The sequence below is a fragment of the Penaeus vannamei genome, chromosome 10 (assembly GCF_042767895.1).
Source record: "Penaeus vannamei isolate JL-2024 chromosome 10, ASM4276789v1, whole genome shotgun sequence".
Lineage (NCBI taxonomy): Eukaryota > Metazoa > Arthropoda > Malacostraca > Decapoda > Penaeidae > Penaeus > Penaeus vannamei.
The window spans coordinates 39,679,454-39,704,453 of NC_091558.1; the positions used below are offsets into that span (position 1 = coordinate 39,679,454).

Sequence of the window (25,000 nt, forward strand, 5' to 3'; positions counted from 1 at the left end):
AAGCTTCGAATGCGTACGAGACATATTTTAGACAGGTCAGCAAAACCGGTAGTTCTCAGCGGCTGCTTTGTTAGGGTTATTCTACCTGATCTGGGCTTAGGTGAATCCTCTGATGTCTGTTCACTGCAGAGATAAAGGAATGAGTATTTTCTTTCCGTTGGTAACAGTGTTATGGTAGGCAAGATCACAAGCTAGCTCTTCGGTACAATTCTTTTTTATGTACGTTTCTTAGATGGACATGTATTTTGTGTCTCATATTTGTTCCTCATTGAAAGAGGGTTTCCCATGTATATCCTGTGACATCTGTTTTCTTGTGTGTATTTTCCCCGCTATCATTTAAAGATAAGTTTCCGCAACTCTTCTTTCCTGCAGGAAACCACTTCGTCTGGGAATTCCTCCCCGGGAAAGGCACGCTCAACGTCCCCAACGAGGTGGCCTTCCTGCACCACTACCGCGTCTGCGAGTTCGGCGGCGACGACTGCGTCAGGAACCCCCGGACGACCGACGTCTCCATGTATCGCTACAAGGACCGGCTCGTCAAGTCCTACTCGACCAACATGGCCCAGCTCGGGAGGCAGTGTGGCGTCGAGGCGTCCAGCAAGGAAAAGGCATTATGGACTCTGCAGTAAAGCATTTAAGTCATCGCTTAGTAAACATTTTATTACTGACAAAGCAAATATTTAAGCCATGTCACATTACGTTAAATACAATATAACTTGCAATGTTATAAGTAATGCCGTATGTTTTATTATAAAAAACAAACTGCCATATGTTTTATTAAGAGAAATAAGTAAATGACAATGCGTATAAGGATTTCATGTAAAGATCTCACTGTGTCAAGATCAATTTGTCACTCTATAAGAAAAGGGAACTTTATTCGTACCCAGACGACGTAATAATGCGAGCCAAAAATAGAAGAAAACGAAGAAAACGCCCGATGAGTCTTGCCTTTCATGAAAAACATCGAATTTTCTTCAAAAAAGGGCACAAATTAACAACTGTCATTCGTTCTATGACAAAGACTCGCATTCACAGGAACCGAGTGATATTTCCCGAGGAATATTTGCAATAGTGACCGCTATTTCTGCCTTCACCTGAAATCTGATGTTCATTTGTTTTCTTTGTTTACATCGGACATCGCCGCGCGAGGTGCCATGATGAGGCAGACGATTTATCTACGCCTCCTTTTTTCACTCTGGGAAATTCGATGAATGTCGGAACTCTCTCATTTCTTATACTTGCTGATAATTCCAGGTCTTTTATTTCGCTTTTTTTCTTGCCTTCTCTTTGCTAATTCAGAAAGAAAAATAGAAAACGTAAGACGATAGGTAACGTGCTGTTGAATTAGGGTAATTAGGTAAAACAGAGGCTGACATTGTTTTTGTTCCATCAGCCTTTTTGTGATAAGTGAACGAAATAAGGGATGTTAACTGTGATCATTAGAAAAAAAGAGAGAATACAGATCATACTATATTTTGGGATTCGAAAATATTTTTGATTCTAGGACTTCTTTTAAGAAACGCAACAAGTAGTATAGGAGAACAGCATATGCCAGCTACCGTCAGATATAACGAAATATTTGTATAAAAACAGAGTTCGTTCCCGTCAGTATGATCAGTAGACTTGAAAGAAAGAGATAAAAAAATGAAAGTATGCATGTATTTAAAATAAAAGTGTGAGTTAGAGACCGCAGTCCCAAAATGCGGTTTCAAAGCTGGTCTCTTTTTTCGGGAGTGGGTGAGGGATAGGGGCGGGGGTAAGGGTGGGGGCAGGGGAGGGGATATTGCGGGAATGTTCTCATTTGTTCTCATTCTTTGTAATTTGCGATTCTGTGTGCTCAACTGTGATTTAGCGCAAATTTTATCAAGTAGCGGATAGAATGCAGATGACCTTTGGTTTTACGTGCTTTAAGATCCATGTGTTGCAATGTTATAAATATATTTTTGGCTTATCGTTACACTAGATCTATGGAGTAAAGTAATTTATCTTTGTTTTTCCCTAGATACGGAAGAAACAAATACATAAATTTACGCACAATCCATCATGCATATTACACCATTTCACCATCAAAGGGAATGCACTATCTGCAACATCATATCTGTGCAATAAATTGGTTTAAGTGATGGAAGACGTTCAGCCAAGGCTTTTTAGGATGGCCAAAAATATGCGAGGACTAATGTTATGTCTCCATTTTAACCCTCGGAAGTATGGTATTTATATGTTATTTATTAGTGTGGTTCAAGAAAACGAAAGACTGAAGGTTGTAGCAAGAAAAGTAAAACAAAAAAGGTAATGACATCAGGTGTATTTCACGTGGTTATGTCGATATTAAATATGCAAGTTTACCCTTAATTTTAGGGGTACGACTGTAAGACGTTTTCTTTCATATTTTCACTTTATTCCATATTTACGTTTTTGGTGCTGCCATAATTTGCGATATTTCACCCCCAATGTTTTACAATCGAGGAAAGAATTTTATATAAATGGAATTAAAATGTTCTGCTAATGCTACCTAGTTTTATTTCTTCCTTAATCATATGATAACTAACATACCTTATGATATATAAGAAGGATATCCATTAAAAAAAAAAAAAAATGTATCCATATATTACAGTTACTATTTCTTGATTCATACAGCAGGATTGACAATGAATGAATGATTTTGGGTTAATCCAAACATGAGTAAATAAAGTTTTTAAAACCATTAGGAATGATTCTTGATTTGACACAAGTGACAACAATCTTTCGTTTATTATTCTATTTTTTTGTATTTTTTTTGTCTAAAATACCTTTACATTGTATTTACGTTTAGATTTAAACCTAAACATTTAAAAATCTACCGTTTTCAAATTTAAATATGAATAAACTAAACGTCAAAAAAAAAAAAAACACAACAAAACAGGACGATTATATATGTATTATCTCATCCAGTACAACTATTTTAATAATCATGTGGTCGAGTTGTCATTCTTAAATCAATACTTGCTAAAATACAAAACTGAAAAAATGAAAGGTTTCCCAGTCACTTTTTTCATCATTACTTCCTACTTGTGTTGCATACGGTGTTACACAACATATTTTATCTCAATATTCTTGCAATCAATCAGCCATCATGAGTTTCATTTTCGTGTGAAAGTAACATTTGTCTTTTGTCTTACCAAATTTCACCCTTATGTTTAACTAACGAAGCCATATGTGTGCTTTTGATAATTAAAAAGAAATGTCAAGTATGAATGTAAAACGGACATTGTACCGGTATAAGGATTTGAATTTGTAAAATATGTTTTTTTCGACTCTGGCAAACGATGCTTATAATGAAATATACTTGAGTAGAGATGATTTAATTAACATTATTGGTCATACCCGACCAGCAAACAGCAGGATGTATGGCGTATGCAGACTTCTAGAATTCTACGTCCACGCGGTAGTAATAGATTTCTAGATATAGTATATGCTCTATCTAGCTTCGTCAGCCGTAGTGAGGCGCTGCTCTTCTACGTGAACTGAGCCATCGCAAAACGCTAAATATTTCTAAACGTCTTTGTAATGATTTACTTTGATATTTTCCTTTTTATTTTGCAAGACAAACAAAAAGGTAAATCATCAATGATATTTCGTGTGAAGTTTTCAAGGATAATCTCATGACTGTTAACAAGTCGTTCTCAGCAAAACACAGGATAGTGTTTAGTTTAATATTCCAACCCACTTTTACGTTCAAGACTTTTTTATGTGTTCGATAACATGTCTAATATTTTTAACATAAATTCAATTACACAATTTTCCTCTTTTTCGATTACCTATCTAAGTTCTTGAAATTATAATGGACATATCTCGTCCAGGAGGGACACTGTTGCCAAATCTAGTACGAATATCTTGGCGCTGGTCATAGTTCAGGCTCATAGATCTTATGCTGCTTTTAACATGAAAACATAGGATACTAGAACTTTCTAGAACTCAGTGAAGGACTAACATGCTTAATACACTGCATCTTTACCTAAATCATAACGCACCTGTTGATAGGTTTCTTGTACAAAACCGAATTTATTTTCTACTTTGCCTTTACTTCTCTGCCATTACGCTTTTTGACCGCACGTACACAGCAAGCCACTTTAGTTTTTTTCTCCATTAATCTCATCTTATCTCATTCTACCAATCAATTGTTTAGCATTCATCGCAGAGATATCCTCAGTGTACATAAGTGTCATAAGTACATTCATTTTTTAAAGAAATTTCTCCCAAAAGTCTCTTTAATGTTCACAACAGCTTACTGTGTTGAAGGCACACGCATACATGAACACAAATGCATACATAAATAAATATATACATATATATGTGTGCGTGTGCATACATACATATATGTGCTGTATATATATATATATATATATATATATATATATATATATATATATATATATATATATATACATATGCATATATATATATATATATATATATATATAATATATATATATATATATATATATTACGCACACACACACACAAGCACACGCACACGCACGCTTACATACATTAATTAATTATTCATCAGCCATTCATTCCACTGCAGCTCTTAGGCCCTCTCAATTCATCACTGAAAGGTCATTTGACAGTGCCAGCCTTGCGGTTCACGTATGCCACGCCGGCGCCTTCAGACATGAGACACACATCAGGGTTGCTTTTACCTAATCTTGATGACCTCTTGTTGCTACGTAGGAATTCTCTGCCTCGACCTCAGGGTTTGTGTTTATATTCTAGGGTTGGGTTTAATGCGAGTTGTTTTACGTGGTATGAATGTGGTTGTCGTAAATGCATGGTTGTGTGTAGTCTTTTTCATAATTTCTACGTCTTTACTCTATAAAAGTCCCAACTCCGATGACAGTATTTGTCATTGTTTGCCGACTTCGCAGATTTCCATTCATTCCATTCCATTAAATAATGTTGTATTTTCATAGATTTTATTGCTCACTACCGAGACGCTGCATTCTGTGTCCCCAACTGACCGGCATGGCTTTTTTACCTTAGATTTTTTCAGATGTAATTGGGTGTGAGCAGTTTGTCCGTGGTGCAACTCGCAGGAGTGGAATCTCTTGGACACTGTATTAACTGATGTGAGAGAGATATTAAATGCAGAATCCATTGCGCCAACAGGTTTCTCCGACCACCGTAGTAAAGCTTGTAAGACCGAGCTTCACTTCCCAATATCAGATTTTCCTCCAACTAGACAGGTCCTGTTAAAGCTTTAAATCTATTATTGTTGGAAATCATGAGATTTGTACCTAGTAAAACTCCTAAATGTCATTCACATGATATAACATGGTTTAATGAACTCTGTCACCAGGCTTATGAGGACAAACATGTTGCCAACGCTCTCTGGTCTGCTAATCGTATTTGTCATTGTTGGGAGGATTATGTTGCCATGCGAAATAGAGCAATTCATGTTTATAAGGAGGCTAAAGCTGAAGATAATGATCTTTTGAGAGTTCTCTCAGAAGCGTCACAGCCTCATAAATGGTGAATGATGATCTGCCTCCCCCGGTACTCTTCCACCTCCTCCTCCTTCCCCTCTACCTCCACTCCTTCTTTCTTCCCTCCTTCCTCTTCCTTCACCTCTATCTCCACCCTCTCTTTTTTTCCTTCCTGCTCCTTTTTCTCCTCCTCTACCCTCATCCCCTTCTTCCTTCCTCCTCCTCTTCTCCTCCCACACCACCTCCTCTTTCTCCCCTTCCTCCACCTCTTCTTTCTCCTCCCACATCACCTCCTCTTTCTATCCACTCCCCCTTCTTCTCTTTCTCCTCCTCCTCCGTCGTTGTCTGGTGTTAAGTCCTCTACTTCTCCTTTAATGAAACCTGATGGTAAGTTTTGAAGATATTGAACTTTCTCTTTCAAGTCACCCATTACCATGCATTAATTCATATGATTTCAGGTCGTCTGAAATCAAGTATTTGTTTTCAGAATTAGACGCATATGGTGTAGTAGAGCCTAATGGCTTGTTTTCTTTAATAAAGAAAGACTAAGTGGTCAATTAGCTCCTAAATTAGCTGTAACCCTTTAGTTCGTAATGGAGCATTTTCAGAGTGCTAGAACTTAAGTAATGTCACTCCTATTCCAAGGGCCCACTACAGTCTTCACCAACTGAATATAGGCCTATTTCAATTACACCAACTTTATATGAGGTTTTTGAACGTTTGCTGGTCAAGTGTCTTTCCGTATATTTGAGACCATTTCTTTCAGACTTCTAGTTTGGTTTTAGAAAGGGGCTCGGTTGTAATGTTGCATTACTTATATAATGTAATGTAATGCTTTAGATAAGTGTCATGAGTCAAGGCTTGTCTCTCAGGGTATTAGTGCAGCTTTTGACACTTAATCATAAGGGGTTGATTTTTAAATTGCAATCTGTTGGCTTTCGTGGTAAGGTTTTAAGTATTTTAACTGATTTTTTAAAAACTGGTTAACAGCATGTTCATGTTCATGGCAGTTTTAGCTCGTATTCCCATGTGTCTTCTGGGGTTCCTCAGGGTAGTGTTCTTGGCCCCTTGCTCTTCATTTTATATACAAGCGATATGTGCCCTGTCATTACTAATACTAATGATACTTCTCTCTATGTTGATGTATATAAGCATATTGAGAAGTATAAAGTATATGATTCACAAATTCTAAATTTTGGGTTTATTGACGATGGTCAATAAACCGGCGGATGGTTAGTGTTTGAGGAAGTGGCAGAGGGGTGTGAAGACGAGAAACCCAACCCGAGACCCACGTGGCATGAGTCAATGGCCTGGGTCTGACCACGTGGCATGAGTCAATGGCCTGGGTCTGACCACGTGGCATGAGTCAATGGCCTGGGTCTGACCACGTGGCATGAGTCAATGGCCTGGGTCTGACCACGTGGCATGAGTCAATGGCCTGGGTCTGACCACGTGGCATGAGTCAATGGCCTGGGTCTGACCACGTGGCATGAGTCAATGGCCTGGGTCTGACCACGTGGCATGAGTCAATGGCCTGGGTCTGACCACGTGGCATGAGTCAATGGCCTGGGTCTGACCACGTGGCATGAGTCAATGGCCTGGGTCTGACCACGTGGCATGAGTCAATGGCCTGGGTCTGACCACGTGGCATGAGTCAATGGCCTGGGTCTGACCACGTGGTCTGAACATGCATGTATGTCTGATGTTGCACGATGCGAGGGGACGACTAGATCACACCCACGCGTGCAATAAGCGGTTATGATTAATATTTAAGCTTTGGTTTGCTACAATTAGAACTGTGTGTATGTGTGCGTGTGTGTGTGTGTGTGTGTGAGAGAGAGAGAGAGAGAGAGAGAGAGAGAGAGAGAGAGAGAGAGAGAGAGAGAGAGAGAGAGAGAGAGAGAGAGAGAGCGAGAGAGAGAGAGAGAGAGAGAGAGAGAGAGAGAGAGAGAGAGAGAGAGAGAGAGAGAGAGAGAGAGAGAGAGAGAGAGAGAGAGAGAGAGAGAGAATACGAGAGTGAGAGAGAGATAGACAGATAGACAGATAGATAGATAGAGAGAGAGAAAGAGAGAGAGAGAGAGAGAAAGTGAGGGAAAGAGAGAGAGAGAGAGAGAGAGAGATAGAGAGAGAGAGAGAGAGAGAGAGTTAGAGAGAGAGAGAGAGAGAGTTAGAGAGAGAGAGAGAGAGAGAGAGAGAGAGAGAGAGAGAGAGAGAGAGAAAGCGAGGGAATGAGAGAGAAAGAGAGAGGGAAATTAAGAATGAAAGAGAGAGAGAAGAGATAGTAAAAATCCTTCTGATCCAAACGTTAACACGCCTATATCCCCTGAATACTACGATCAATCACCCAAAATGAATGAAAAATTTCCGACGTCAATGGCGATGACGTCAGAGAGCGATAAGGACAAGATATCCATCCATTATATACTATATATTCCTTGGATAAGGGAAAGGAATACGTCACTCTTTATCAATGGAAACGGAACAGAGAACCAAGAATTTCCTCTTAAGAACAGAATGAAAGTTTTAATTCTTGGAATTTCGCTCGATGGCTTTTGGAAATCCTGTCATTATTTTGAAAAGAAAAAAAATGTTCAGGATGGATAACTATGGCGAGAGATTTGTCTCGTTAAGCCGTTATCAGTAGATCGCCCGTTAAACTTGGGAATTATCAAGGTATTAAGGGTTAGGAAGATAACAGTTCTTGCTTGCGTGTATGTTATTTACGTAATGATACTAAAAAAGAAAAAAATGAAAAAAAAACAACAGTGCGAAAAATATCAGGTTACGCAGATTGTTTGTTATCATTATGAAACAATTTTCACTTATACATATCTCACACTATGGATTCTTCCGTTTTCTTCTTAATAATCATATACGGAAACTTTTACCACTTACCACCTCCATTATATGTACCGTTATATCTTATCAAAGAGTAAGAGGCAAATTCAGGAAAAATAACAGGAAGTACTCCATCTTTCTTGACATGACAGGCGGTGAAATATTATTGAAGTAATATTATTGAAGTTCCTAGACATTGCACAGTCATCTTGACGGAATTGGGAATAACATCACATAACACGTTCTATATTATCGTGTTGTGAATTTTGTTGCGCAGATGCGGTACAGCCATATTAGGGCGCGTCCCGTTTTCTGTGGTGGAGAGTCCGTGTTCTGAGATCTCAAAACAAAGCAGTTATCTAATAAACGTAAAACAAGGCTGTTCCGTAAAGCATTGCAAGCGTATGGACAACAAATATAAAATATTTAATAGAAAGAAAAAACAAAGCAAAATTGTAAATAAGACAAAAAAGGGCAAACAAAAATACGTTTGGTAACTCATTTGTTATTTTTTTCCCGCTTTTTCCGCCTCGGTCCCAGTTAATCATTTTTTTTGTCCTACATACGTAATGTTATAGGGTGGAACTGAGATAAGATATGATAAAAACAATGTTGCAAGGTTTAGCTCCTGCTATGGAGTTCTAATTAGCAAAATGTGTTTATTGACGGAAGGATGCCACAGAATCACAAACTTTATTTTTAATCCCAAATGTGCGTGTGCGTGCGTGCGTGACTAAATGACAAATAAATAGATACACAAATAAACAAAAAATGAAAAATATAAACAAACAAATACACGAACAAATAAACAAACAAACAAAGAGAATTTTTTTATACTATCCACTGCGATTCATTGTTTCGCAGCCAATGGAGAGTCGCAGTTCACACGCCGAGTGGTGGGGCTTCTTCGTTGGATTTATGACGTCTGGTCTGTCTGTCTGTCCCCGTATCTATTTGTCTATCTATCCGTGTATCAACTTGGGTGTCTTTCAGTGCATCTCTTTGTCTGTCTACATGTCCATCTGTTTATCTATATAGATAGTCTATCTATAAACTCAAAAGCACGCACACACACACACACACAACACACACAGACACACACACACACACACACACACACACACACATACACACACACACACACACACACACACACACACACACATACACGGAGAGAGAGAGAGAGAGAGAGAGAGAGAGAGAGAGAGAGAGAGACAGAGAGAGAGAGAGAGAGAGAGAGAGAGAGAGAGAGAGAGAGAGAGAGAGAGAGAGAGAGAGAGAGAGAGAGAGAGAGAGAGAGAAGCACTTTTTTCTTATGACATACAAGTACTGTATGTACTCTTCGTATCCATTGCCATGTTTATCAAAGACAGCTGATTTCGCAGTGTGTTGCCACCTGGTAACAAACGGCATCCTTAAATAGCTGACATTCAATCCAGAAAATATGTTTCCTTGTTAAGTGTTGAAGTCACGAGTAAACTGTTTTCACTGGCCATGTGATATCAAAGGCAGCATGAAGTAACTGTTTCAGTAAGATTTCTAGAACCGTCCCAAATATTTTATTTTTTATTTTATTATTATTATTATTTTAGCCTTAATGGTCTAGAAATGAGACGGAGAATGTGATGGTATTGTTGAAATCTATATTAAAGTTACATTCATTTTTCAAACAGACTTATCTAAATAAACTATATAAGCCAGAAATGATTCATATCTGCATATCCCAATTAATTATGGAGATACGGATAACACGGCAGAAAGTTACATAAGAGGTCAAAGAGTTTACTTAACTGAGTACGTTTTGTTCTTTCTGTGAATTCCTTCTACACAGAGTCTGCTTCATAAAACGTATATTTCCTTTACGTCAGTAACCGTTTCGTAGAACGTATATTTTACATCATTAACGTATTTCATGAGCCGAATTCATACTCATTCGTACGGTCACATTTTTTTTCCCCTTCGAGAAGCAACCAAATAAGGCGGCGTTGGGTTGACGAGAGGCGTTATGGGAGACTAATGTAGGCCTACGGTTTGCAGTGTAGAACTTGCAGGGATTCCGAAAAATTTGTAGACGTGAACGAATGTGGTGTGCGGTTCGTTTTCTCTTCTTCTTACGTTCGTCCCAATTGTATCTTAGGGAATTAGTCATACTGTACTATCTTGATGAGCTTAGTGGGATTATCAGATTTGCTGGAGGAGAGCAATGCGTGAAAAACAGTGGGAAAATATGCTACAGAAGTCCTAAACACGGTCTGAAATGGGTATTATTTCATCACACAGAATTAGAGATAAAGTTAAAGCAGAGGCAGAAAACAAGATAAAATGAAGAGAGAGAAAAAAAATGTTTATCGCCCCCCCCCTTCCCCCCCTGGCAGTAGTCCTGGCCGCGACGCTGCGCTGCCTCCCATGCACATAACCAATACACAGATAAGGATATGTTTCAAGAGATAAGCCCTTTCATTATCAGTGCCGGCCTCACCTCTGCGGGAGTTCGCTGCGCCAGTGTCCATCGTGACTCGTGCTTCGCGTGGAGTGCATCTACACGCGCGCTGCCTGCCCTTCGATGACTCGTGAGGTTCCGCGCTGAGGGCCTTCCTGGACTCCTTCGTTGGACTCCCTCCCTGGACTCGAGCGACGGCGCGTGGAAGCTGGGTCGTACGAATTCGCTAAGGCGGCTTTGTTAACCTGTACGGTTGATTTTCCTGTTGTGCCCTCGGGTCTTAGAGAGACAAAATATTAGTTCATCACGAAAACAACAACAAAAAAGACAATGTGACACTGAAATACAAGCCAAAGGACTTGCAATATTTCTGAGGATAAATTCAAATGCGTTTATGAATGGCATTTTGTGATATAAACACAGTGCGATACCTTACTCTAGAGACATCAGTGCGAATATTAGGTTGTTAAGCATACTTAACATCAGTTTTGTCATATGCTAAAATAACCCATAAACTGCTCATTTAAATGCTATGTGATTCTCGTGCTTCGTTCCCCTAAATAGACAGCCACAGATAAGGTTCAAATTAACCCCATCACCCAACCCGAACCTGACAAGCTCGTCACAGATGACAGGTCCATCTGGTTTGTGATAACTAGTCGATGATAGTAGCTGATAAGTAACGAGTGCTGATAACTCGGAACGATAAACAGTAAACATTTCACTTTTTTTTGTTGTTTTTTTGGTTACTTAACTCCGCCATTGTTTCATAATGAAGCCAAAGCCATAAGGAAGCATGCTAGACGCGGAACCAGGGATGGGGTGGTTACATTTCACACATTTCGGAGATTGAGAGATATTCAAGTCTTGATAATTTGCACAAAAAGTAATACAAGGAAGCCAGAGATCCTTGCATGGCTGTGAGATAACCATCCAAGTGTTGCGGGTCGTCATGCTCGTATCAAGACTCACTGCCCTGGTGTTCGGCCTCTTGGTTGTCCTCGTCTCCCTCTCGCTCGGGGCGGCGATCAGGGGCGCGTCGGGATTCCCTCACAGCAGCCTCAGGAGGGTCAAGTCCCCGGTGTCTCAGAACGATTTTTTAGGGCCTTCCGATTCCAAAGGGTCTGACGAACGCCATGGGGAAGCAACGGTCAGAGAAGTGCCGCGGACGCTGGACTTATCCTTGAACGTGAAAGTGACGGAAAACGGTAGATACGACAACGATGCTGTGTTATATGTCAGTCAGGCGGGGGGCAATGGGTACGCAGCGGAGAAAAGAGCTACGGAGGAATTGGTCAAAAATGGAGAAAAGCTGACCTCTAGCGCCATGACTGACGAGGTCCTGACAACAACGACTAAGACTCAAGAGAGAAAAGAAGCCAGTAAGAACCAAGTCCCTTTCCTTTCCTCGACTAAGAGTTTTCAGAAATCAGAAGAATCCGCTTTGGTCTCAGAAGACCCCACGTTTCCTTCAACAGGAAAGGGAAGAATAAAGGAGGAAAAGGGTGATACTGCCAAAAACGAGACCCGTTCGTCACATGCGAAGAACAGGTGCGAGTTCAGATCGGCGCCACCTGACGTAGTCTTCCCAGATGCCTTCGAGGAGTTTTCTAGGTCGATGGAAGCAAACCTCAGCCCCGATGACCAACCCGACGAAGAGCTCCTCGACAGCCTCCTTCCTGACGGATGCCACTACACGGAGAGGCAGAAGAAGAAGGTCATGTGCACCGGAGCCAACATGACGTCCATCCCCGAGTTCGAGCACGCGAGGAACATCGAAACGCTGCACTTCAGCGGGACGTCCATTGTGCAGGTGACCAACCTCGACCCGCTCCCGAGGTCCCTCAAGGCGCTCTACTTCTCCAACGGCATGCTCAAGGTCTTCGACGGCAGGAACCTCAACAGGGTATCTGGACTCGAGGTCCTCCATCTCGACAACAACTTCATCACCAGCTGGAGCCTCGTCACCACCTTCTACTCCATGGGGGGCTTCGCTGAGCAGAACACCATCAAAACACTCAACATTCGAAGCAACCAAATAACTTATCCAGTGAGTACCTTCAGTCCAAGCATTGTTAGGATAAGTTGCCTGTCGGTGTTAACTGATAAGATATTTGCCTCTGTCCCTTCACCTTTCACTGTCCTTTTCTGATATGATGTGAGAATACAAATGATAACAATGATAACAGTGATAGATACAATAAAAATGGTGAAAATGGTTGACGTGCAAGAATACTGTTCGTGATAATTCTGGAAAATATGATAACTACAATGACACAATAAAAGACCTGATGATATGTAGCAACAATTAAAGTTAAGAATAATAATTAAAGAAATATACTGATAATGATAGTATTGGCGACAAAAGAAAAGCAATAAAACAATGACAATAAGAAGAATGATTATAGGGATTATGATACTAAAAATAGCAAAAGTAGTGATAATGGTAATTACAATGATGGTACTAATAATAATCTTTCTTTTCCTTGCCAACAACATCTGCATCAAAGTTATTATGATCACTTAATAACATTTTGCCATTACTAATACCGTCATATCCGTGATCATTAACCTAATTACATTCATTTCAATAATAATAATAATTACAATAGCAATGATTATGATAATAGCAATGCTAATGATAAGGATAATGATAATGATGATATTGATGCTAATAAAAATGATAATGATTATAATCAAAATGACAGCAATACAAAAATTATACTACTAATGAAATAGTACTAATAATCATAGTAAAAAAGTGATTATGATAATCAAAGAGATAATGATAATAATAATGATTTTAATAGAGATAATGATAATGATAATAACAAAATTAATAGTAATATGAGTAATGATAACGATAATAACAAGAGTGATAATAATAATGATAACAATGTTAGGAAAAAATAATAACTAATACTAGTAATAATTAGGAAAATAATGATAATATCGATATTTATTATGATAGTTATTTATATTATTATCATCATCCTTATTATCATCATAATTATTGTTATCATTATCACTGTTATTATCATAATTATTATATTTATTAATATGATTATTATTATCATCATTATTACTTTTGATACTATTGTCATTGTCATTATCATTTTCATTATTACTATCATCATCATTATCATCATCATTATTACTATCATCATTATCATCATTATTATTATCAACATTAATATTATTATTATCATCATAATATTGTTATCATTATTGGGTTCATATCATCATTATTATCGCTGCTATTTTTATTATCATTGCCCTTAGCATTATCATAGAAATTAATATTATTGTTGTTATTGTTATCATTATTGATATTCCACAGACGTTGTTATTCTTATTTTTAGCACTTAATTATATTTCTTATTAAGGATAATAGTATCATTATTGTTGTTACTATTGTTATTTATTTATCGTTATTGTTATCATTAGCTTTTGTTTTTATTATAATTCTTATTATCATTATTATGTTTTATTATTACAATTGTTGTTGTTATTATTATTATTATTGTTATTATTATTATTATTATCATTATTATTATTATTATTATTATTATTATTATTATTATTATTATTATTATTATCATTATTATTATTATAATTTTTACGATTACTATTACAATTGTCATTATTGTTATTATTATTGTTATCATTATTATTACTATTGTATTTATTATTATTATTATCATTATTATTACTATCGTATTTATTATTATTATCATTACTATTTTTATCATGATTATTATGATTACTGTCATCATCATCATAATTATCAATATTACTATCATTGTCATCATTATTATGATTATCATTAGCATTACTATTACTATTTTTACTACTATTATCATTGTTGTTATTATTGATCAGTATTACTAGCATTATCATTACCTATCATTATTATGATCATCACCATCATCATTGCTGTTATTATTATCATTATCATTATTATCATCATCAGCAGCAGTACTTGCAGTAGTATCAATATCAATTGTTATCAACATTATTGTTTTATATTTCTTATTATTTTTTCATCACTGTTCGTTATTATTATTGGAATTATTTTTGTCAATATCATTTCTATATTTGTCATTATCATTATTACCTTTATCATAACTATAAGGAAGATAAAAATAAAAGTAACAGTGTAAGTACAATAATGAAAATACTTATGATAATAATTATGAAAGCAATCGTAATAATGATAATAATGATATTAATGATTATATGAATAATATTAGTAGTAATGATGACTATTATGATAATGAGAAAGGTAACATTGTCTGTATCAACGATAATGATATTGATGACAACTATAATAATAATGGTGAAAATAATGATGATGAGTGTAATCTTCATTGAAGTAATGGTAATTGTTAGAATGATTTTATTGTTATTAACATTGATATATTCATTATTGTTAATAAACATAAAAAGTAATCATGATATGGACAATAATGAAATTTGCTATTTCTTCTTCTTCTTCTTCTTCTTCTTCTTCTTCTAATCATTATTATCATTATTGCTATTATTATTATTATTATTATTATTATTATTATTATTATTATTATTATTATTATTATTATTATTATTATTATTATCATTATTGTCATAATTATTAAAATCATAATAATAATTATTTTCATTATTATTGTTGTTATTATCAGTAGTAGTATTTTCATTATCATTATTATCATTCTAATCATAATATTAGTAAGAATCATTATGATCATCATCATTATCATTATTATTGTTATCATTATTTTTTTATTATTGTTATTAATATCATTGTTATAATAATAATAATTATTATGATTGTTATTATTGTTTTATTATTATTATTACTATTATTGTTATTATCATTATTATCATGATCATTATCATCATCATCATTATTATTATCGTTATCATTATCATTATTGTTATTAATATTATTAACATTATTATTTTTATAATTATCATTACTATTATTATCATTATTATTATTGTCATTATCATTATCATCATTATTATTATCATTATCGTTGTTATTATCATAATCATTATATTTAGTTATATCATTATTATTGTTATTATTATTATTACTTTCATTATAATAATATTTTTTTATGATAACAATGATGATAAAGATGACGATAACAATGACAATAATAACTATAATGATGGTAATGATAATGATAATAATGTTAATTATTTTCAAAATGATTATTCATATTCCTTTTATCATTGCCATTGTTATTGTCATTATGATCATTATAATGATGATTATTAGTAATAATAATAATGATAATAGTATCAATGATAATATGTTATTAATGTTTTATTATCATCATCATTATTATCAATATCATTCACATTATTATTATCATTATCATTAATGCTGTTATTGTTATTATTATTGCTATTATCAGTACCATTATCTTTTTCTTAGTCGCATTATCAAAATTCTTATAATTGTCATAATTTTTGTTTTTATTCTTATCTTTACTAGTATCTTAATGATTAATCATTACATCATTATAAAAGTTCATATCATTATCCTCATTATTGCTATCATTATCATCATCATTATTACCATTGTCATTATTGTTATTATTATTATTATTATTATTATTATCCTTATTATCATTATCAATATTATTATCATTATTGTTATCGTTATTATTATTATCATCATCATCATTATTATTATCATCATATTTTTATTGTCATCATCATCATTATAATCACTATTATCATTATCATTACTGTCATTATCATTATTGGAGTTGTTATTAATATATTTGTTATTATTACCATTAACATTATCATTATTATTGTCATCATTATCATTCTTTTTCTTCTGATTATTATGTTTGTTATTATCAATGCAGCTACTGTTTTTGTTGTTATTATTGTTAATGTTGTTAGTTACTATTATTATTATTATTATTATTATTATTATCATTACTTTTTATCATTATTGTTATAAGTATCATTATCATTGTTATTGCTATTATCATTATCATTGTTATTATTGTTATTATTATTATTATTATCATTATAATTAGTATTGTTATTGTTTCATGATTATTGTTATCATTATTATCACTATTATTGTTATTATAATTATCACTATTATCGTTTTCATCATTATCATTATTATAATTTCTACTATCATTGTGACTATTACTATTACTATAGTTATAACTATTATGTTTAGCATCAGCATTGTAATTATCTTTATCATTATTTTTTATCATTATTGTTATTATTATTATAGTCTTTTATAATAATAATCATTTTATCATTATTGTTATTGATGTTATCATTCTTGTTATAATTATTATTTTATCAGTATCATCATTATCTTAATTGATGTTATTACTTTCATTATTGACATTTCTCAAAACTACCAGCATTACCAATATTAGTATTATCATTATCATCATTTTGATCATAACAGTTTTTTTCATTATCTTTTCATTGTAGTTTCTATTATTCATATCATTATCAATATTACTCTTTTTATCATTGTTATCAATGATATTGTAAACATTATTGTTATTGAAGTTATCATTATCATATCATCATTATTAACATTTTTATTAATATTATCATTATCATTATCATTATTTCGTCATTGATGTTATAATTACTATTATGAAGATTCAATCCTTATATATATTTTCTTACTATTCTTATCATTATTATAATTCATATAGACACTATTTTCTTTGATGTTATCATTAATATTGGTATTATTCTAATCATCACTGCTATTGGTATCAATATTATTATTGTTATAATTGATATTATCATTATCATTATCCTTTTCCTCCTCATCATCATCATCCTCACCATCATCTTCATCATCATAATAGCAATGATAATAGTGATAATAACATCAATGGTAATAATGATAAAGCTAAAGCTAAAGATAATGATAATTATGATATTGATAACAATAACAATGATAATAGTTATCAAAAATAATAATAATGATATAAGAAATGATTATAAAGCAAATAATGATGCTGATAATGATAATGATAAGAATAATGATGATGATGATGATAATAATAATGATGACAATGATAATGATAAATGATAATAATAAATAATAATGATGATAATAATAATGATAATGCTAACAATAATAATAATAACAATGATAATAATAATGATAATGATAATATCGATAATAATAATAAGAATAATGATAATAATAATAATGATAGTAATAATAACAGCAATAATAATAATAATGATAATAGTAATAATGATAATATTGGTAACATTGGAAATAATCAGAATAATGATGATAATAATAGTGATAACGATGATAATTACCATAAAAAACAATAATAAAAAATAATGGTAATAATGATAATAATAATCAAATAATAATGATAATAATAATAATAATGATAATGATAACTATAATGATGAAAAAATGAATATTGACATAATAATAGTAATGATAATAATAACAATAATGGTAATGATAATACAAAGACTATTACTAATTCTATGATAACTGTAATAATAATAATGATGAGAGTGATAATGAAACTAATAAAAATTATACTAATTATCAATTCATTATTATCATTATTATAATCATCATTATTGTTATTATTGCTATTATCATTATCATTACTAATGTCATCATTACAATTTATGTTATTATTATTATCACCATTATGATTTCTAATATTATGGATTTTATTGTTTTAATTATCAACTCTTATTATTATCTTTATTATTATCACCATGATGATTAAGATTTATTTTTCTTATTATCATTATTGTTACTGGTATTTTTATTGTCATTATTACCATCATTGATATTATTACCCTTGCTTTTATCAAGATTATTACATAACCATTATTGCTTTTGCTGCATTTGTTATGATAACCATTATCATTTTTTTTGCATTCGATCAATCACTGCTATGCTCATTATTATAGAATTATATAATTTGTTCATTATCATTGTCATCCTGAGCAGAATTTTCTCACAGTTGTAACTACACTATTATCCTCAACATCACCGTAATTGACATCATAATGATTTCGTTTCACATTAACCCTATTACTCCTTGCCCAGAATATCAGTGTATTTTGTTTTATCTTGAGCTACTGATGACTCTCCATCGTCTTCGTCATGAGGTTTCAGCGTTTTCTGTCTAGAAGTGCTTAGCTTTCATTTCGAGTTATGTAAAATCTACTTTATCTTTCCTTTCACGGTTATCGACACCGTTACGTATTGAAGACCTTTTACCTTTATATATTTTTTTCATGAGTATCATCAGTACGACTTTATATTATAGCTAATGTTTTATTTTTTTAGTTTATTTCTTCTCACAAGTATAAAAGTATGGTGTATACCAGTATATGTAATATATATATATATATATATATATATATATATATATATATATATATATATATATATATATATATATGTGTGTGTGTGTGTGTGTGTGTGTGTGTGTGTGTGTGTGTGTGTGTGTCAAAAACATAATTTTTTTAAATTCATTATTTTTTTTTTTTTTTACTATATTTCCCCTACATTTATCCTTGGGTGCATCAAGTACAGTATATAATTTTCCCATGGGCTTTGACGTTACACTATTCTATGACTGAAAGAAAAAACGATGTTGAAAATTGTTAGGACTGGATAAGGAAACAGATATAAAATACAAATTGTTTGCACGCAGCTACGAGGAGCGCTCACTAGATATTTCCCTACCGCTTATTCTAGGAGGCTGAAATTACACATGTATAAAGATACACATCTCTATAGATTATGTATTGATTTCCGGTCCTTAACTCATAGGAAGCTTTCTGTTGCAGCGGTAAAGGTGCATTAAGGTTAAAAATGGTACAAGGAGATTAACGAGCAATAATCAGGTTTTGATACTTGAATGCCCGCACATCACAAGAGACCTTGGATGCAATGAAAGCAACTTATAGGGAGGATGCCCATCTTATGACGTTGTTAACCATTGGCATCGTCAGTTCACGTGTGCTCGGAGATCTGTGGAAACGGCTCATGCCCTAGAGCGACCCCAGTTTGACAGTGATGAGGACACCATACATCTCCCTCTCTCTCTCTCTCCATCCCTACCTCCCTCTTTCGCCTTCCCTGAATCCCTCCCCCCATCTCTCTCTCTCTCTCTCTCCCCTTCTCTCTTTCCGAATGACCATATATGATCACTTAAATATATGTATATATATGAGGTAATTAAAATGTGTGCCTGGTAAAGGGTTAAGTGGATGACATTTTGGAAGATCGCTGTATTACTGATCGTCAGCTAGTCCAAGATGTCAAGATTGGCGTTGGGTCTGTGGACAAAATCATTCATGACCATCTGTATGTGCAAAAGTCCTCTGCTCAATGAGTTCCCAGGCTCCTCATACCTTTCTAGAATCAGGAAAGAGTCCATTGTTCCAAAGCTCTTTTAGCTATTTGGTAAGAAAGCCAGGAAGACTTAATTACTCTGGATGAAACTTGGGCCCATCACTGTGATCCAGAAACTAAGACCCAGTCAGAACAATGGAAGTACGTTGACTAACCAAGCCCTAAAAAGGCACGTGTCACACCCTCGACAGGCAAGGTCATGTTCACGGTCTTTTAGGACCAGCATGTAGTAGTGATGATAGATTTATTGGCAAAAGGTTTTGCAATTACAGGAGCTTATTACATTTCACTGCTACAGAAATTCCAGGAGGCTATCAAATCAAGAGGTGTAGAACGTGGACTAAAGGTCTCTGCTTCCTATAAGACAACGCCCCTGTTCACAACTCTCACATTGCCCAGATGGAAGTGTGCTTCTATGACTGCACATCCTTCCTCATCCTCCTTATTCCCCCAACCTTGCACCATCTGGCTTTCACCTCTCTCTGTCCGTGAAATTTTTGAAAGGCAAACGTTTCTAAGATGATGAGGCATTGATTTCTGGTCACTCCATGGCTACAGATGCAGACTTCGGACTTCACCGTTGTAACAGAAATTTGTTATGAGTTAAGGATTGGAAGTCAACACATGACCTATAGAAAAATATAACTTTATGCATGTGAAATTCTAACCTTCTAGGATAAGCGGGGGTGGGTCACAGGAAATCTTTGATGTGCGACCCTGGTAACTATATTTGGGTTCAGGACTTCATGTTCTTGTTTTAGCTGTTTATTAGCTATTTACTATAGCTATAACTAAATTGAGATAATACAGACCAGGGATTCCCTACCTCGGGGGCCATGGCCCCCAAGGGATCCATGGGGTACTTTCTGGGTACTATGGAGCAATATAAAATTTTTTGACGTCAAATTAAAATAAATTTTATCTCACCTACAGTACCTCCATATGATTATCTTTCACAAATCAATAAATAGAAATCTTTCCATAAAGTGTTCTTGCCCTACAGCCATTGGCACCATTACACTATTCAGAACAAATACTAATAGAATATGAAAAGATGACAGTCACTGAACGGGGCCATGGAGATTATATATTGGCCACGGGCCACAGAATGAAAAAGGTTGGGAAGACTCTAACTCAAAACCGAGCAAAATCTGTAGCTGCTAACATACCACATTTACCCTATACACAAAATGTAAATATCCACAAAACAATTCATTCGGACAGAAAATCCTTACTAGAGAGACCATGACATTCAAACAGCCTACCAGAAAACACAATAACAGGACATGCAAACATACCGAAATAACTTTGCCCCAGCTGTCTCTTCATCTTGTGCAGCCTCAGCCGGTCGGAGACAACGAGACAGTATTGCCTTACCTGGAGACTTTCGTGCTGAGCGAAAACCCCTTGTGTTACTTGCCAGACACGCTCTTCAAGCCTCTTAGGAACAGCAATGTCACCAGTCTTTATCTGAAGAACTGCAATATCGACGAATTTTGTAAGTTGGATTGTGCTGTCATTTGAGATTTATATTTTATTCTAAATTGTTGAGTATGTCTAAAAACGGACTAATACTTACCTTTGGAATCCTTTATCATGACATTTACGCTACTGTTCGACAAAATTACTATATCAAGACGAATTATGTTCTACAATGTACCCACGAAACGCAAACAACCGAAAAAGCACATGGTTTAGGATAACGGACGGGTTTTCACCATCTTTCCGCTCTCTCTACAGACGGATCGCCCTTGTCCTACCTACCAAACTTGGAAGTCCTGGACCTCACCGGCAACAGGGCCATCAACGAGACCGAGCTGAGGGACCTTCTCCTACCACTTGGCCGCCTGAAACAGCTGTTCCTCGGTAACAACAACTACCAGACAGTTCCGACCAAAGCCCTCTCCTTGGTAGGTCCACTAGGATAAGATGACGAGGGAAATGTACTTTCGTAAAAGATGGAATGTCCGTTTAGTGAGAGCGAGAGAGAGAGCGGGAGAGAGGGAGAGGGGGAGAGAGAGAGAGCGGGAGAGAAAGAGAGGGAGAGAAAGAGAGGGGGAGAGAGAGAGAGGGGGAGAGAGAGAGAGGGGGAGAGAGAGAGGTGGAGAGAGAGAGGTGGAGAGAGAGAGGTGGAGAGAGAGAGGTGGAGAGAGAGAGGGAGAGAGAGAAAAAAAGGTGGAGAGAGAGAGAGAGAGAGAGAGAGAGAGGGAGAGAGAGGGGGAGAAAGAGAGAGAGGGGGGGGGGGGAGAGAGAGGGGGGAGGGAGAGAGAGTGGGGAGGGAGAGAGAGGGGGGGGGAGAGGGAGAGGGGGAGGGAGAGAGGGGGGGAGGGAGGGAGAGAGGGGGGGAGGGAGGGAGAGAGGGGGAGGGAGGAGAGAGAGAGGGGGAGAGAGGGAGAGAGAGGGGGAGGGAGGGAGAGAGAGGGGGAGAGAGGGAGAGAGAGGGGGAGGGAGAGAGAGAGAGGGGGGAGGGAGAGAGAGAGAGAGGGGGGGAGGAAGAGAGAGGGGGGGAGGAGAGAGAGGGGAGAGGGAGAGAGAGGGGAGAGGGAGAGAGAGGGGGGGGGAGAGAGAGGGGGGGAGAGAGAGAGAGAGAGAGAGAGAGAGAGAGAGAGAGAGAGAGAGAGAGAGAGAGAGAGAGAGAGAGAGAGAGAGAGAGAGAGAGAGAGAGAGAGAGAGAGACTGAAACAGAGAAAAAGACAAAGACAAAGGCAGACAGAGAGACGAGACAGAGACATAAAAAAAAAAAATGATAACAGACAGAGAGAAAATCATAACCACTAGAAAATACCATAGCTCATAGCTCTCTCACCGTGTCTCTCCCCCAGGTGAACGGCACCTTAGAGAACCTGGACCTCCATTCCTCGACGTTCACCTGCCTCGACAATTCGTCCTTCCCAATTATGCCGGTCTTGACTCACCTCGACCTCAAGTATTGCAGGATCAACGCGGTGAGTGTGTACTCGTGGAGTGACTAATATTATGTCTTTGTTAAGTTTTGTTGGTTACATTTAGGTTCTATTTTCATTTGTATTGGTTACATTTAGGTTCCTTTTTCATTTTTGTTGGTTACATTTAGGTTCTTTTTTCATTTTTGTTGGTTACATTTAGGTTCTTTTTTCATTTTTGTTGGTTACATTTAGGTTCTTTTTTCATTTTTGTTGGTTACATTTAGGTTCTTTTTTCATTTTTGTTGGTTACATTTAGGTTCCTTTTTCATTTTTGTTGGTTACATTTAGGTTCTTTTTTCATTTTTGTTGGTTACATTTAGGTTCTTTTTTCATTTTTGTTGGTTACATTTAGGTTCTTTTTTCATGTTTTGTTGGTTACATTTAGGTTCTTTTTTCATAACTGTTTTTGGTTTCTAGATCAGAGGGGAAATACACTGACATACCCTTAAGTTTTATGCTCTGATGCCCTTAATTTTACATGCATCTGTTGGGATTACGGCGTAGGAAAGGATATTTTCTTGTAGCTCTCGAAAAAAGATGTTAGATCGTTGCTGTGCTCTTCAGACAAGTCATATAAATACATCATCGCCATCATATTACGATCAAAATATATATCACAAAACAAAAGAGGAACATTCAATGGAAATAAGTAGAGAAAAGATTTTTACAAAAATAGATATAATGAAGTATCGTTATTAGAACAATAAACCCTACAACATATAATGGAAAAAAAGTACTTTATATACAGAAGAAAGGCTAGATCATTTTAGAAACGATATATATAAGTGCATAAAGGTTGAAACTCAACTAGCGAGACACAGATCATGAGAAGATTAAGCATTATAGTTATTTACATTTCCATAAGAATGAGAGAAATATTTGCATTACTATTTTAATCTTATCTATCAGGTGGAAAAACATAATCAGTGCCTCATCAACTATTATATTTTAGTTATACATAAACGACTTGGTTTTCTATAAGCCGGAAGAATTGTCAGAAAACTTTATTAGCGTAAACTCGTGTACGATGAAAGCATCCGGTCAAACTATGTATAACGTTTATACATACATACATACATACATATATATATATATATATATATATATATATATATATATGAATACACATATGTATATATAAATGTATATAGGGACGGTCATCAAAACAAAAACAAAACGCTTTTTCGCGCACGCGCACAACACTGGTGGGCAAATCTCTCGATTTAGTTGCTAAACACGTCATGTTGAAAAACTTAGGTATTCTATAGGTACCAGAAAGCTTACCAGATCCTTTCTCTCTCCCTGATGGCTGGTCTGAAAGCCCCAATGGTTGGCCCGATGTCAGTTTTGGTGATATTTATCTCTACCTAATACACACGCCGGGTAGTTACACAAGAGGAGTTGATAGCCTACAAATCGCTCGAAGCTTTTATGTATTTTTCCTGAGTTTCAAAACAAGACAGGATAATGGAATTTGGTATTCAACATAAGAAAAAATCATAATACAGCTATCTGCATTTGCTGGGCCACACTAATTGTTTAGTTGACCGACCTTTATACAAACACCTGGTGTTCACACATAAATAGAATTAAAGTCCTACAAATCTTTGGAAGGGTATAAGTAAGTATTCAATACTGCTTATAATAAGACTGGTTCATAGTCATAGGATTAAATTCTCCTTAACTTGTGAAATTCTTTCTTGCTCGCTCTTTGCCTTTTAGGCCTGCTTTTTTCGAAAAGTTGCTCAAAACGGGTTTTATCAATGTTTTTAGGATGTTATTGCCAGACTTTTCTAAAAGGTTAACTTTGCATTCCCACGCAATACTCAGCATTATCACTATGAAGATAATGATAATGATGATGATGGTTATCATCACTGTAATTATCATT

The 25,000-nt window shown here is 35.3% G+C and overlaps 2 protein-coding genes across 9 annotated transcripts in view; both read left to right on the forward strand.

Annotated features, from left to right (window-relative positions):
- LOC113806956 (uncharacterized) overlaps positions 1 to 2,507 on the forward strand; it is a 44,657-nt gene extending 42,150 nt beyond the window's left edge. For all 7 annotated transcript variants that reach the window (XM_070126672.1, XM_070126675.1, XM_070126674.1 and 4 more), the window contains one exon: positions 373 to 2,507. In XM_070126672.1, the coding sequence (XP_069982773.1) occupies positions 373 to 629 (257 nt within the window). In that variant the 3' untranslated portion in view covers positions 630 to 2,507. The remainder of the gene's footprint in view (positions 1 to 372) is intronic.
- An 8,278-nt stretch (positions 2,508 to 10,785) lies between these two features.
- Positions 10,786 to 25,000, forward strand: part of Toll-9 (toll-like receptor 9) — a 31,510-nt gene continuing 17,295 nt past the window's right edge. Inside the window, exons 1-4 of one of the 2 annotated variants that reach the window (XM_027358083.2) lie at positions 10,786 to 12,793; positions 21,482 to 21,662; positions 21,905 to 22,074; positions 22,987 to 23,109. In XM_027358083.2, coding sequence (XP_027213884.2) covers positions 11,696 to 12,793; positions 21,482 to 21,662; positions 21,905 to 22,074; positions 22,987 to 23,109 — 1,572 coding nt within the window. In that variant the 5' untranslated portion in view covers positions 10,786 to 11,695. The remainder of the gene's footprint in view (positions 12,794 to 21,481; positions 21,663 to 21,904; positions 22,075 to 22,986; positions 23,110 to 25,000) is intronic. The other variant, XM_027358084.2, reaches the window with a different exon arrangement.